Here is a 16,456-nt window from a genome sequence, read left to right as displayed (position 1 = left end):
GGAAAATTCTCTTTCCCAGAGGTCTTACCAGAGTAGTAGGTCCTAATCCTAATCCCTTCTGAGTAGTATCTTAGCAAATGGGGAGGACAAGGAAACAGACACACACAGAAGGAAGACACCATTTGAGGATTTGTCTACAATCCAAGGATCACCAAGAAACATCAAGGCCTATCAGAAGCTGAAAGAGACAAGGAAAGCTCTTTCCCCTAGAGCTAACTGAGAGGGAGCATAGCCGTACTGACGCCCTGAATTTAGACTTCTAGCCTCCAGAACCGTGAGACAATTTCTGTTCTTTAAAGTCACCCACTTCGTGGTACTTTGTTATGGAACCCTAGGAACTAAGACACTATTACAAATGGCAGTAGTAAATCTCAAATTAACCCTGTATCTGAAATATAAACAACATTTGACTATCACCTTTTTCTCAACTTTTCCTTGCTAACAACTGGAGGCTCAATTGTATCACCTGCTTATACTATGAATAAATGACCTGGATAACGTTGAGCAACATCATTCTAGTTCCGCAAAAATCTATAAAACATATAAAGTGCCTAGAAACTGCAACAGGCCCCTAAATTATATCCCTACATCCATTTTTTTAAATAATTTATTTTTGTTGTTGTTGAGAATACGCACAGCAGAACATCAATTCAACAATTTTCACCTGTACAATTCAGTGACATTGATTATATTCTTTGAGTTGTGTAAGCATTCTCACCCTCCTCTTCCGAGTTGTTCCTCCTCCATTAACATAAACTCATTGCCCTCTAAATTTCCTATCTAATCTTTAAAGTTGCTGTTGTCAATTTGATCTCATATAAATAGATCTTAAAAGAGTACAATGCTCAAGGCAGACGTTCTTTACTAGTTAAGCTAAACTACTATTTGGTTTTAAGAAGAATTCAGGAGATATTTTTGGTTTAAAGATTATCTCAGGGCAATAGTTTTGGGGGTCCATCCACCCTCCTTGGCTCCAGAAAGTCTGGATTCCATGAGAATTTGAAACTCTGTTCTACGTTTTTCCCTTTTTGATCAGGATTCTTCTATAGAATCTTTGATCCAAATATTCAGTAATGGTAATCAGCACCATCCAGTTCTTCTAGTTTCATGGTAAAGAAGGTGGTTGTTCATGGAGGCAATTAGCCACATATTCCATTTCTTCCTCTTATTCCCGACCTTCCTTCTTCCTCCAAACAAACAGAGATCAACTGTTGTGCCTTGGATGTCTGCTTGTAAGATTTTAAGACCCCAGAAACTACACAAAGAACTAGGAGGTAGAACAGAAGCACTAAACACGTTATTAGGCCAATTAACTGGGATGTCCCATGCAACCATGACCCTAAACCTCTAAACTAAGAAACCAAATCCCAGGTGTTTGGTTGTACGTAAGCATACTCAGCAGCTACTTTTTTTTTTTTTTTGTCGTTGTTGTGAATATATCACACAACTTTTGCCAGTTCAACTTTTTACAGGTATACAACTTATCAACAGCAATTACAATAATCAGCTATGCAACCCTACACTTAATCAATGGGATTTTCCATCACTGTAAACTGAAGCTCAGTGCTCGATAAGTAATCGCCCCCTGGTTCCCCATCCCTCCACCCCTGGTAACCACTAATAGACTTTGGTCTCTATACATTTCCGTTCTTGTCTTCTTATATAAGTGAGGTCATACAATATTTGTCCTTTTGTGATTACTTATTTCACTGAGCAGAATGTCTTCAAGCTCCCTCCATGTTGTAGCACATATCAAGAGTTCATTTCTCTTAAGGGCTGAGTAGTATTCTATTATATATATGTACACATTTTGTTTATCCACTTGTCTGTTGATGGGCATTTTGGTTGTTTCCAGCTTTCGGTTATTGTGTATAGCACTGCAATGAACATTGGTATACAAGTATCTGAGTCTCTGCTTTCAAGTCTTTTGGGTACATTCCTAGGAGTAGAATTGCTGGGTCATATGTTAATTCTATTTTTAGTTTTTTGAGGAACTACAACACTGTCTTCCATGACGGCTGTACCATTTTACATTCCCACCAACAATGGATAAGGGTTTCAATTTCCCCACACCCTTGCCAAAATTTGTTATTGTCTGTTTTATGGTTTTTTTAATCTTAGCCATCCTCCCACTGCCATCGAGTTGATTCCAACTCATAGACCCTCAGGGCAGAGTAGAACTGCCTATAGGGTTTTCAAGGCTGTAATCTTTACAGAAGCAGACTGTCACATCTTTCACCCGTGGAGTGGCTGGTGGGTTCAAACTGCCAACGTTTCAGTTAACCACTGCTCAAGCGCTTAACCACTGTGCCACCATGGCTCTTTAGCTATCCTAGTGGGAGTGAAATGGTATCTCACTGTGGTTTTGATTTCCATCTCTCTGATGGCTAATTACATTGACCATCTTTTCATATATTTGGTCCTGCTTCTGTTTTTATCCTCCTATAATCTTATCCATATAGCATCCAAACTGATCCTTTAAAAACATAAACTGCATCGTGTCACTGACCGACTTCAATAATTAACAATAACAGCCAACATTTATAGGGCACTTACCATGTGCCAAACACTATTCTAAGCACTTTACATGTATTTATTTATTTTTTATTGTGCTTTAGGTGAAGGTTTACAGCTCAAGTTAGTTTCTCAAACAAACATTTATACACACATTGTTATGTGACCCTAGTTGCTATCCCTATACTGTGACAGCACACTCCTCCTTTCCACCCCGGATTTCCCGTGTCCATTCAAGCAGCTCCTATCCCTTTCTGCCTTCTCATCCTGCCTCCAGACAGGAACTGCCCATTTAGTCTTCTGTATCTACTTGAACTAAGAAGCATACTCTTCACGAGTTATCACTTTATGTCTTATAGTCCAGTTTATTCTTTGTCTGAAGAGTTGGCTTTGGGAATGGTTTTAGTTCTGGGTTAACAGAGTCCAGGGGCCATGCCTTCTGGGGTTTCTCCAGTCTCAGTCACACCATTAAGTCTGGTCTCTTTACTAGAATTTGAGTTCTGTACCCCAATTTTCTCCTGCAAAGCACTTTACATGTATTATATCATTCAATACGAAAGTATGAGGTAGGTACCATTATTACACCCTTTTTATATATTAAAAAAAACCATGTCACAAAAGATTAATTAATTTGCCAAGGCTGCAAAGCAGAAGCACTGGGATTGGAATCTAGGCATTTTGGCTCTAGAGACCATCTCTTAACCATTATGAAATACTTCCTCTACTACTCTTCAATCATTTAAAATAAAAAGCAAATTCCTTACCATAGCCTAGGCCTTACTGTCATAATGTCTTCTTCACCAAACTCCTTACTTTGGGCTATATGGCCCTTCATAATCTGTTAAGCGTCCTCATCTCCACCCTCATTTTATAGCTCTATCTCCCCTCTCACACTGGCTTAATTCCTGTTCCTCAAAGACACCAAGTCCTTTCCTGCCTGTATTAGGATTCTTTGCTTGCAAACAACAATATCCACCTCAGGTTAACTTAGGCTAAAAATGCAACTTAGAAGAAAATCAAACAGTTCACAGAAGAGACAAGAAGCTGGAGAAGCATTTCCATCACACTGTCTAAAATAGTTTTCCCCTCCTAAACTACTGTTTATCACGACACCCTGTTTATTTCTTCCATAGCATTTCCTAACCCATAATTGTTTCATGTATAAGCTTACTTCTTTATTGCCTGTCTCCTCAACTACATAGTCTTGCTCCATAAGGGTAGAGAGTGTATTATATCTCCATAGCCTAACATAATGCCTGGCACTGAGTCAGTACTCAAGTATCTGTTGAAGGAAGAAGGACAGGAGGAATAAATTGGTGTTTTCTGAGAAAAATTTTCTTTCGAAAAACTATCCCAATCTAGCACAGCAAAGGTAAGGTATTTCTACAGCTAAATTTTCTAATCTTCCTTCTAAAACTGAGTAGGCCAGGAAATAACAATTTTTACTTTGTCATGGACAATCTACTTTGCTTAGCTAAAGAAGAAAGAGCTTTGAAGACTCTTAGAGGAAATATGATGGGCTGAAATAGGGAAGAACACTTAAAAATAGTGCTAAGGGTAACATTAAGCCCAGACATACATATACTTCCCTAAGTATAGATGGGAGTTAGCAAAACATTGAACATGACTCATGATCAAAGAGCAACTGGCACTGACATCCATATCTTAACCTTCCTCCAATAAAGTTTTAGTACATTTAGTATCTCTACCTCCATCATTTGCCACGTAAGGATTTAGTTTTCAGTCTCCTGTGTCATTTCACCATCTTCTATTGTAATAAATCCACTGTGATTTCACCAAACATTAAGTCCTTCTTACCAAGTGCTCTTGCTACTGCCAGAAAAGGGATTTGGTCAATAATTGTGCTCCTTCGTACCGGCCCGTTGTGAGTGAGTCGAGGTCGTTTCCAAACTACACGATTCACTCCAGACTTGTTCATCACACTAAAAAATAAACAAAAGAGTTTATAAAAATACTCAAAATGACTGAAATATAGCAACTAAGCTAGTTCAATGTGTTAAATAACTAATAACATAAGAATATATTACAAGATAATAACTTATCTGCTTCAGATACAAAGATATATAATGCAAAATTCCTTTTCAGAGAGGAAAGACAAAATAGAGTTCGTTAGAAGGGAAGAATTTGAAGATTACTGTAGGAGGCCAGACAGGACAGAATGGAAATAATGGAGGGGAAAAAAGAGTGGATACTATGTCAAAGAAGAAAGCAAGAGGACTTAATGAGTATTAAAAAAAAAAAAACACAAAAACAAGGAGGGGGCGGAGGGAGGAGGAAAAACAGTTTATGTGAAAAGAGTTTAAATAATGATCAAGAAAAGGTTATGCAGTTTTGTGCAGTTTTATTGGGGAGCACCACAGTAGCACTTCGGTTTTAGTATTTCTGATCTGAGGAATCAATAGGAAATACCACAATAGAAACATCTATGTATTTAGAGACCTTTGTAATTAATACTTTGAAACTAAACTTTTGGGAAACAGATCAGCTATAAAGCTGCAGACTGGGCAGTTACAGAGCAAGAAAACTGTTAAAGCCAAAAAAAGTATGATTTTTTTTTTTTTACCATATACCTGGATTAAGAAGGTCTGACTATGGTAGAATGTAACATGAAAGGTTTTGAAAGGAACAGAATCAAAAAAGAGGACGATTAGCTGGTAAAAAGAAGAATAGATGGAAGCATCAAGCAGAAGCCAAGGAAGGATCATTAAAAAAAAAAAAAAAAAAAATCAGTATCAGAGAATGAGACCAAGGAAAAGTCCACTGAATATGATAATCAGTTTATTACTGGTTACCTTCAAGACTAGTTCTAGTAGAGGCAAAAACAAAAGCAAATGACCTCATATTAGAGAACAATGTCTAGTGAAGAATAAAAATAGTAAATACATAACCAAGCTAAAAATTTGGGAGAGGGGCAAGGGGCAACAGAAAAAAGTAATTAGTACACAGAAGAGTCAGTTCACTTGGAAACATGGTTAATTCTCTGGGCAAAACAAGTAAAAACAAAAAATAGAGATGGTCTCCCAACCTATGCTTGTTGTTGTTAGGTGATTTCAACTCATGGCGACTTCATGTGTGTCAGAGTAGAATTGTGCTCTATATGTGACCTTTTAGAAGCAGATCACCAGGCCTGTCTTCCGAGGTGCCCCTGAGCGTGTTCAAACCTCCAACCTTTCACTTAGTAGTCAAGTGCATAATTGGTTGTGCCATCTAGGGACTCCCAAACTATGCCTGGCATGACTGAAATGGGATTAATGTGAAATAAAACTCACTTTTAAATCAATGAAATCATAATCTGGCTAAAAGAAAAAAGAAAAAAAAAAAGCCAACAGAAGGGGAGTGTGTCTCTGGAAGACTGGAAAAGGTGGAGGAAGAGTGGCAAAGAACATTTCCAAGAAACAGTATTATCCTTCCTGATATTATGTTCCCCTAACAAATATATACATATGCAGAAGTTGATTCCTAAGTCTCTCACAGGTAGATGACATTAAGACCATCTAATTACATCTCCTAACTCAGGTTTCAGGTGTACCCAGAAACCCTTTGACTATAATCTGAATTTTTCATTTAATCTACAGGATGAAGATAATGCAGACTAGTTGACAGTAATTAGTCACTTCTTGTCACTTATTTTTCTCATTATTAATGAGTAATATGACATCCTGATTTATATACTAGTCTCTTGTTAGTTTACTATGCTGAGTTTCAGTAGCATGGCTCTATCCTTCTAAACCTAATGGACTAAATATATCTACACTGAAACTGAACTGACTTCAAGATATGGAAAGGTTAAGATAAGATAGACAATGGTGACCACCTCCAAAGGACTGTCATCATGAAATGACACCTACACGGCAGACAGCCAGGTAACCTCTATCTCATCTATGGATTCTCTCTATTCTAAATTCAGATGAATGAAGATGCTAGAGAAAGAAGAGATAATGAATGAAATAAAGTCCAAAGGGATAAAGGCATGAATCTCATAAATGAGAAAAGATCCATCTTCCTCTGAGCCAAGAAAAAGATGAATATATAGCAGAAGGGGAACAGTCTCAATTTTCTTTCTAAAGTAGAAGACAAGTTCATGTGACTAGGGCAGTCAAGGAGGTTTGCCAAATAAAACTTTCTGCAATGACAGAAATGTACATTCTGTGTAATCCAACATGGTAGCTGCTAGTCATGTGAGGCCATTTAGAACCATAAATGTGGCTACAGTGAATGAGAAATTGAATTTTTAAATTTATTTCATCTTAATTAATTTATGTTTAAATTTACACACCCACATGTGGCTGGTGGCTATGGTAGCATAGGGAAGGATTAAAGCAAGTACAGAATGATCAGAAAACACTGATGTTAATGTAAAACAGAAATTCAAGAGAGTCACTTGTTTTGCCATCCCTTTTAAAAGCTAGTTTCTCAATTCTGAAAGAAACATTGTTCTAGGTCATAGCAAGAGTTAGAATCTCAAAGGCAATCATTTTGTTACATGATGCTTTCTTTAATGCTGATCCTCAAAAGCAAATAGCAAAGCAAAGACTGACTGCCACTCACAACAATCTATAATACACAAGAGCTGCAATTCTCACTGCAGGAGGCCAACAATATTCTGCCTTCATACCACCTTGAGCTCTACTGTTCTTTCCTAAACCTTCTCACCAACAAAGTAAGGCTTAATACTTAAGTAATTACAATAACTACCCAAACTGCTTTTAATATAAAACCAAACCAAACCAAATCCACTGCCATAGAGTAGATTCTAACTCACCTATAGGACAGAGTACAACTACCTCAGTGTTTCCAAGGCTGTAAATCTTTACAGAAGCAGACTGCCACATGTTTCTCCCGAGGAGGAGTGGTGGCTTCAAACAGCCGACTTCCGATTAGCAGCCAAGCGTTTTAACCATTGTGTCACCAGGGATCCCTGCTTCCAAAATAACTATACTGAAATTCTCTTGAAAATATCTAAGGATATTATGGTCTGTCTCTGAAGAACAAAAGACAAATAATGGTACTAGTTAAAATATGAAGTTTTAAATCCAGTATTAAAAACTCAAGGCAATCTTACAAGAGATGCTGTTTTCATTGCACTGCCTGCTACCGTCCTGTATAATTAAAAAGCACGCCAAAAGGAATAATCTGATATGCAGAGAGCAGACTAAGCAGCAACAGAAGGCTGGAAAAACAGAACTTTGGCCAGTTGCCTAGGGTGAGATGGAAGGAAAGGAGGAAATAATTTATAATAAAACAGTTCAATTTGTGCAAAAGACACCTGCTCCCAAATGGCACAGCGAACCTATCCAAATGTCCAGATGGTATTTTAAATAATAAGGCAAAAAATCTGAACTCTAAAAAAAAAGAGGGACAGGGGTAAAATTTAATACATTTACACCAAAGAAAAACAATTCTAAATTACAAGTAGAAAAATAAATAGACCAAGAAAAAATATATATATATATGCTAAAAGAAAATCAGTGAGAAAGGATCAGACCTGCCAATACTAAAACATATAATAAAGCCTCAATTGCAAGTATATATATAGTACTAGCACATGAACAGACAGGGAAAACAGTTAGAAAGCCCAGAAAACAGACTCTAATATATGTGAGAATTTAGTTTATAACTGCAAAGTCCTCTTTGCATGACTACCGGCAGTGGTATCACTGTAAGTGTGAAGAATGGCCTTCACATTCTCAGGATCAAATAGACTGTAGCCTGAAACCACGTTCAATTAGCTTTTGGGTAATAGGACAGGAAACACAGCATGGCAGCTTCAGGCATGTTGTCTTCAGCAGGGATCCTTACAGAAACTCAGGAGTTATTTTCTAGCCCCCCAAGTAACAGCTTAGTTGTAAGTAAACAAGACCACACGGTTAGACAGAGAACAACCTAGCTTATGCAAGCTTCATGTGCCACAGAAATCAGCTCTTCTAGTAGCCCATGACTGTAGCTTCCTGATCTGTACCAGTCAAACCGATGCACATAGGAAGCTGAGGCCTGTGCTTCCCAAAAGAAAGTTGTGATCCATTCAAAATCCCCCCATTAGAGGCAGTTCCATTGAAGGATCATTCTTACAATAAGAAACATTGCCTCGTTGCAGAGTTGACATTCCATATATATCTTTAACCACAGAAACAGTGATAGGAGAAGACAAACTCGAAGTCATCTTTCCATGAGAAACGGGTTTAGACCTAGTATTAACCCTTCTAATCAGTAAGGGAAAGATGTGTAATTGTTCACGTGGCCAACTAGAAAGAAATATTAAGTTGTATCTCCACCGTACATCTTAGATTTTAAAATTTCTACTGCTGGTAGGGTGTTAATTGGCACAACCTCTGTGAAGATAAATTGTTATCAATATTCCAAACACACTCCTCTTTGATCCAGCAATTGCTCCTCCAAATATACTTACATATGGGCAAAAGATCCACGAGCAGCGTTTTTCATTTTACAGCACTGTTTGTAGTAACAAAAAATTAGAAATAAAAATATATCAACAGGAAACTAGTTAAATAAATGATGGTGTATCTACATATTTGATTGTATATGAATATCTCCCTACCAAAGGATACACAGTAACATCGGTTGCCTGTGTATGGAGGGAAACCAGGTGGCCTGTGGAACAGTGGTAGTTGAGAGATATGTAGATAAAAAATTCCATCACCCAGAATACTGTTAACATTTGGTGTATTTCTATCCTAGTCTGTTTTTCTGCATAGTTAGATACCAAAACCCACTGCTGTCAAGTTGATTCTAACTCATAGTGACTCTATAGGAGAGTAGAACTGCCCCATAGGGTTTCCAAGGCTGTAATCTTTACAAAATCAGACTGCTACATCTTTCTCCCACAGAGTGGTTGGTAGGTTCAAACCGTCAACCTTTTCGGTAGCAGCCAAGCGCTTAAATCACTATGCCCCCAGAGCTCCTTGCATAGTGATAGCACTACAAGTATAATTTTATATCCTGCTTTTCTGTCATCAATAAGCATTTTTTCCTTATCATTAGAAATTCCCCATAGTATGTGGCAGTTCAGTATACTCCTCTATCTTATATTTGAAATTGTTCACAACATCATGATTTTTTTAAAAATCCATAATCATTATTTTATGATGTCTACATCATATTCAGTGTTATGAATATGTACTATAAAATACTTAACTGTTCTCCAGCTGTTGGGCCTTCAAGTTATTTCCAGGCTTTAACAGTCATTAAACAATGCTACAATCATATATTTTTGTCTACAATTCATATTCTTCTAGATTCCTGAAATTACTCAGTCAGTAAACATTTAAGGCTATTGGTATGTATTATATTCTATATAGGTCTTACCAATTTATAATCCTACCAACAGCATGTGAAGGTATCCACTGAAGAAAATACTGAGGAGTACCTCTTTGGTGTTTTAATCTTTGCTAATCCAATAGCAGGAAATACAGTTCATTTCAATAATGGTAAACATCCTTTCAAATGTTTACTATTTTTTCACTTTTTTTGGTACAAACTCCCTCCTTTATCCTATCTGGGGGCAGGGGTGTCTTAGTGTTTTTCTTCTTGATTTGTTGTACTCTTTGAAGTTTCAGGAAATAAAATACTCTTCCCTAGTTTATAAATTCTCTGAAAAAGACCAGTATTTATTTAATAAAAGCAAGAAATAAGATACAAGTAATAATATCATGGTAAGACTTTAGTTAGAACGATTACTCAGAAAACCCTGGACTCTATTTAACTAGCCTCACACCTTCAATTTTAAAAAGTTAGCATTGGGTTAATTTTTAAAATTTTCTCATGTTATTCACTCCCTTGATTTTTAGTAGAATCTTAAATTTTAATGTAGATGATAAAAATACTATGGTGAAATCAATTTTAGTGTCTAGTTTGCAAACTACTTACATTGAGACACTACGTTGAAATAAAGAAAAGGAAACAATAAGAAAGGTTTTCAGGAAATCTGACTTAGAAATCAAAGAAAAAAGCTTAAGATTAGTTCTAATTTAACTCTTTGCCCAAAGCCAGATTCAAACTGTTCTATTCTGGAACTACAAGGGCTGTTCAGCCCAGATTTTAAAGAAGGTCATGCTGATCAGTATTTAAAAGAAGGTTTTCAATAAGACCTTGTATGTACTGTTACTTGAGAACCACTAAAATGTCATTTCCCTTTGGACCCATTATCAGAAATACAACAGCCAATTCAAAATAATGAGATAAATACGAATGCTCATGGTATTGTATCAGGCAAACTAAAAACTCAGAACACTGAGAAAGAAAGTAACTTTGTTAAAAGGGAGAAGTAGGTCACTCTGGTTAGAAAAACAGAAAAGGACTACATAGAACCAACAGAGGAAAGACAAAACAGCACAATGATTACCTCCCACCAAGTCCTTCGATTCGTTCTCTTTCCTTGGGAAGTTCTGGCTTATGGTCCTGTGTCACCTCCACAGCTCTCACAAAATCATCTTTTGGGTCATCCTGAACTCCAAGAACCACCCCTGAGTCTCCCACGTGAGCTACATACATCTTCATGCCCCGTATGATAACCACACTGGCAGTTGTCCCTGACGTGCTGGGAAGACCTGTCATAGTCTTGGGCCATTCTGCTGTAATAAGAAATAAAATACTTTATTCTTCCAGGTATAAACATGAATACTGTGTCAGAAAACAAATAGTAACATATACTGAATTAGCACGTTAAAATTTAAATGAACATAAGAAAAAATTTAAGAAAATATTTTGAAAGCTATTCAAGAAGGGTTTGTGTTAACCCATTAATCAACATATTAATAATTTAATTTCATAAATAACAATTATATTACAACTATCCAACCAATCCTAAAATGAAAATATTCCAGGAAAGATTTACATATAATTTTTAGTCCTACACTTAGAGGGAAGGATCTGTTGACAGCTTTGATACCACACAGCCAGTAGCTTAATTTCTTAATCTCTCTTCAAGAAGATTTTCAGGAAAAGCTATTTCATTTGCTTTTTAAATAACTATTCTGAATATTCATAACCTAACAAAGAACCTTCACTGGGCACTTACTGTATGCCAACCTCTGTGCTAAGTTTTTTACATCCATTATCTCAAACAATACTGTAACAAATCCACGAGATACATAAGATTACTCTTATTTTTATTTTACAGATAAGGAAATCAATATTTGGAATGGTTAAGAAACTTGCTCGAAACAATTCAAATATTAAATAGCAGAGCCCCCATATATTTAATTCCAAAACCTTTACTGTCTAATTAAATTTACTCATTCAACAATTCCGAAATATTCTATAATACTTAACAAATAATAACTTATAGTTCAAGATTACAGACTTAGAGTCCAAGCACTGACATATTTATTCTCCCCATGAAAATCCCACTGAAAAGACAGAATATAAATATTAGAAAAAGTTCACAGCAGTCATAAAACACTGGAAAATTCCTAGAAGTTTAAACAGACGGGATTATGTTGAAGGAAAGAGTTTGAAACATGTAATTCAATGTAAGTAAAACCAGCAGCCAGTAAAGAAGGTAGTAGGTCAGTTTTCCCTGTTAAGAGTCCCAGAAAAGCCTAAGCTCAGAGGCAATGGCAAAAGCTGTGGGCAGAAATAGATGGCAGAAAGTCGGCAGATTAATTTAAAAACTTCAGGAACTAGGTCAGTGCCTAAGCTCTCTGCACATTACGGTGAGACATTTTAGTCTTTAAATTGCAACTAACTATAATACCTCTCTTTTAAGGAAAGCAGTGGATCTGCTGATAGGGACAGCAGGGTCTCAAGAGTGGATAGTGGAAGGACCAGCCCTGAAAATACTGGGCAGAGTGCCGGGCAACTTTCATATCCATAAGGAATGAGAAACACTGTGAAACGTTTTCTAATATATTCAGGCTAAAGAGTTATTATCTCTTTTCAATGTTATATACTCTGAAAAGACATTCTCTGAAGCCTAAAGGAAAGTACACCTTTCCATCTTGTCTCACAAATGGAACCCACCTACACAGTGCCTTGTCACTCACAACAGAGGCCTGCTTGGGGTATATGAAATAATAGCCCTCACAATTGCTTAGGAAAATCAGAACAGCTACCAAAACTGATCAAGCTACAAACTCATATAAAAAAAACAAAAAAATCAAATCTGTTGCCGTCAAGTTGATTCTGACTCATAGCGACCCTATAGGACAGAGTAGAACTGCCCCATAGGGTTTCCAAGGAGTGGCTAGTGGATTCGAACTGCTGACCTTTTGGTTAGCAGCCATAGCTCTTAACCACTGCACTACCAGAAATTCATATATATAATACATATTTATGTAATATATAAAACTAACAATCATTTACTACAGGGATAAATGTAAAGGCACTGCAACAGAACCTGACACATACTAAGAGCTCAATTAATGTTAGCTAATTCTTGTTGCTGCCATGCTTAAGAAAGCAAACAGCCTGACTAGCACCAAGAGAAACCTGCAAAGGGAAAATGGCCCCCAAACAAACATTTCGGGAAAAATCAAAAGAATCTATAAATTATTGGCACTGATAACAAAGTTCAGCAAGGTTGCTAGATACAAACACTGTTACATAAAAAAAATCAGTTTTATTTCTATATACCAGCAACAAAAAATTTATAAAATGTAACTTTTTTTAAAAAAAGATACCATCCACGTAAAAGTACCATACAATCCAGCAATCCACTTCTTGGAATAGATCCTAGAGAAATGAGAGCCGTCACATGAACAGATATATGCACACCCATGTTCACTGCAGCACTGTTCACAACAGCAAAAAGATGAAAACAACCTATGTGTCCATCAATGGACAAATGGATAAACAAATTATGGTATATTCACACAACAGAATACTATGCAATGATAAAGAACAACGATGAATCCACGAAGTATCTCAAACATGGATGAAGCTGGAAGGCATTATGCTGAGTGAAATTAGTCAGCTGCAAAAGGACAAATATTTTATGAGATCACTATTATGAGAACTCAAGAAAAGGTTTAAACACAGAAGAAAACATTCTTTGATGGTTAGGAGGATGGGGAGGGAGGGAGAGGGATATTCACTAACTAGATAGTAGACAAGAATTATCTTAGGTGTAGGGAAGGACAACACACAATACAGGGGAAGTCAGCACAACTGGACTAAACCAAAAGCTAAGAAGTTTCCTGAACACCACACAAGGTTGATGACAAGGACCTTCCCCTAGAACTGATGGAGAGAGAAGGTCTTCAGCTAGAGCTGGCACCCTGAATTTGGACCTCTAGCTCCCTAAACTACTAGAGAATAAATTTCTCTTTGTTAAAGCCATCCACTTACAGTATTTCTGTTATAGCAGCACTACATAGCTAAGACATACAGTATACAAGTAGTTCAACTATTTACAAAAGGCACCTAAAACAAAACAGAAAAAAAAAAAGAGCCTTAAAATAAAAGTATATTCAAAGACACATTAGTGATATTGTTTAAATCAAAGGTTTGATCGAAAGTATTAAAATGGACAAAGATATTTTGCAATGATATAAAAATACCAAATCCATGCTTTCCCTATTCACTTGAAACGTCACCTTTATCATATGCTACATTTTGCCTCAGATCTATTTCTGGACTCATTTTACTAATCTATTTACAGTGCTTTTTAATAATTAGAAATTTAAATATTCCTTATTATTCTTTTTTGCAAAATTCTCTTAAGTATTTCTGCGAATTTATTTTTCCAGAGGAACTTTAGAAGCAACTAGCAAAATTAAAAAAACTGTTGAGATTCTAATTAAGCTGCCCTAATTTTATACAATAAAGAATCAACATGTTTAAATATTAAGTGTTTTTCTTAATTAAAGCAAAACCAAACCAAACCCCTTGCTGTAGTGTCGATTCAGACTCATAACAACTCTACAGGACAGAGTAGAACTGCCCCACAGGGTTTCTAAAGAGCAGCTGGTGGATTCGAACTGCCGAAGTTTTGGTTAGCAGCTAAGCTCTTAACCACTGTGCCACCAGGGCTCCTCTCACTTTAAAAACCAATCGCACTGCCATTGAGTCAATTCTGACTCATAATGACCCCATAGGGTTTCCACGGCTGTAAATCCTTATGGAAGCAGGCTGCCACATTTTTCTCCCGAGGAGCCACTGGTAGTTTCAAACCACCAACCTTTTGGTTAGCAGTCAAATGTTTTAACCACTGTGCCACCAGGGCTCCTTCCTCTCATTTTAGCCCATATTTAATAGTATTAATTATACTGTATACCTGTCCACTACCCATTCCCCACTTCTGTTAGAAGCATCCCAATTTTGTTCTGGGGAACTGCATAGCCTCCACTGCATACAGCGCATCTTAGACAGAATGACCTAAAGACAGAGAACTCCTGGAGCTGATTCATCCCAAAGACAAAACCTTTCAGTGAGTGTCCACTGGATCCTGTCACCTAGGTACCAAAGGTATCCTGCTTTTTGTCAGTTTTGAGACCTGGTTTTGAGTTTTTAATTCTGTGAGCTATCCAGTATTGTTCCAATAAAGATTTCCCCCCCTTAATGTACACTTAAGTCAGTTTGTTACTTTTTTTTAGTGTGCTTGTAGAAAATCAAGGTTTTTTCTAATTGTACTTCAGGAGAAGCTTTACAGAACAAATTAGCTTCTCATTAAACAGTTAGTACACATATTGTTTTATGACATTGGTTAACAACCCCACTACACGTCAACACTCTCCCTTCTTGACCTTGAGTTCCCTATTACCAGCTTTCCTGTCCCCTCCTGCTTTCTCATCCTTATCCCTGGGTGGTGTGCTCCTTTAGTCTCGTTTTATGGGCCTGTCTAATCTTTGGATGAAGGGTGAACCTCAGGAGTGACTTCATTACTGAGCTAAAAGGGTGTCTGGGGGCCATACTCTCGGGGTTTCTCCAGTCTTTGTCAGGCCAGTAAGTCTGGTCTTTTATTTGAGTTAGAATTTTGTTCTACATTTTTCTCCAGCTCTGTCTGGGACCCTCTACTGTGATCCCTGTCAGAGCAGTCAGTGGTGGTAGCCGGGCACCATCCAGTTGTACTGGACTCAGCCTGGTGAAGGCCGTGGTAGTTGTGGTCCATTAGTCCTTTGGCTTAATCTTTCCTCTGGTCGTTAGTTTTCTTCATTCTCCCTTGCTCCCAAGGGGGTGAGACCAGTGAAGTATCTTAGATGGCTGCAGTTTGTTACTTTTAAGAACTGTAATACAAAACTAGTACCACAAAGTAGGTTGCAGGCAACAGACCCTTAAAAAAACATCAATTAGTTATATAGCCAATGTGGGGTTGAAGCCACTAGGATTCTCATTCATATTCCATGTGTTCTAAGTGATACTACCTTTGGTTCCTTGATTAAAGTGGTATCTGTACTCTTCTTCACTGTAATCTTTTTCCTTTTCTAATTAATATTTTGTGAGGAGCCCTGGTGGCGCACTGGTTGAGCGCATGGCTGCTAACCTAAATGTCAGCGGTTTGAACCCACCAGGCAGTCTGCTTCCATAAAGATTTACAGCCTTGGAAACCTTATGGGGCAGTTCTACTCTGTCCTATAGGGTCGCTATGAGCTGGAATCAACTTGACAATTCTGACTTGATGGCAACAGGTTTTTTCAGTATTTTGTGGGAGGTAATTTGAGAATATATAAATATCCTGTTCCTTTTTACTCACTAGTTTTAGCATTCATTGATGCTTCTTGGCTGAATTAATTACTATTATCATGATCGCCAAATGTGAGTGATTTTCTCATTTCATCATTCCTTTCACATTTATTAATAGACAGTCTACTATACAGAAAAGCTTTCTCTTCTCATTTCTTTATTTATTCATCAGTATTAACTCATGATTCCTATTTCAGTCAATGACCATAATCCATCGTTGTTGTTGGTAGATGCAGTCAATTACAACTCATAGCAAGCCCATGTGACAGAGCAGAACTGCCAA

At 37.1% G+C, this 16,456-nt stretch overlaps 1 protein-coding gene across 1 annotated transcript in view; it reads right to left on the bottom strand.

Moving 5' to 3' along the window:
* PPM1D (protein phosphatase, Mg2+/Mn2+ dependent 1D) overlaps nt 1–16,456 on the bottom strand; it is a 43,800-nt gene that overhangs the window by 15,123 nt on the left and 12,221 nt on the right. Inside the window, exons 2-3 of the mRNA XM_004377842.2 lie at nt 10,895–11,123; nt 4,333–4,457 (exon numbers count right to left, since the gene is read on the bottom strand). Coding sequence (XP_004377899.1) covers nt 4,333–4,457; nt 10,895–11,123 — 354 coding nt within the window. The remainder of the gene's footprint in view (nt 1–4,332; nt 4,458–10,894; nt 11,124–16,456) is intronic.

Source organism: Trichechus manatus, unplaced genomic scaffold, assembly GCF_000243295.1.
Source record: "Trichechus manatus latirostris isolate Lorelei unplaced genomic scaffold, TriManLat1.0 scaffold00054, whole genome shotgun sequence".
Classification (NCBI taxonomy): domain Eukaryota; kingdom Metazoa; phylum Chordata; class Mammalia; order Sirenia; family Trichechidae; genus Trichechus; species Trichechus manatus.
This window is presented reverse-complemented; position numbering and strand designations above follow the sequence as displayed.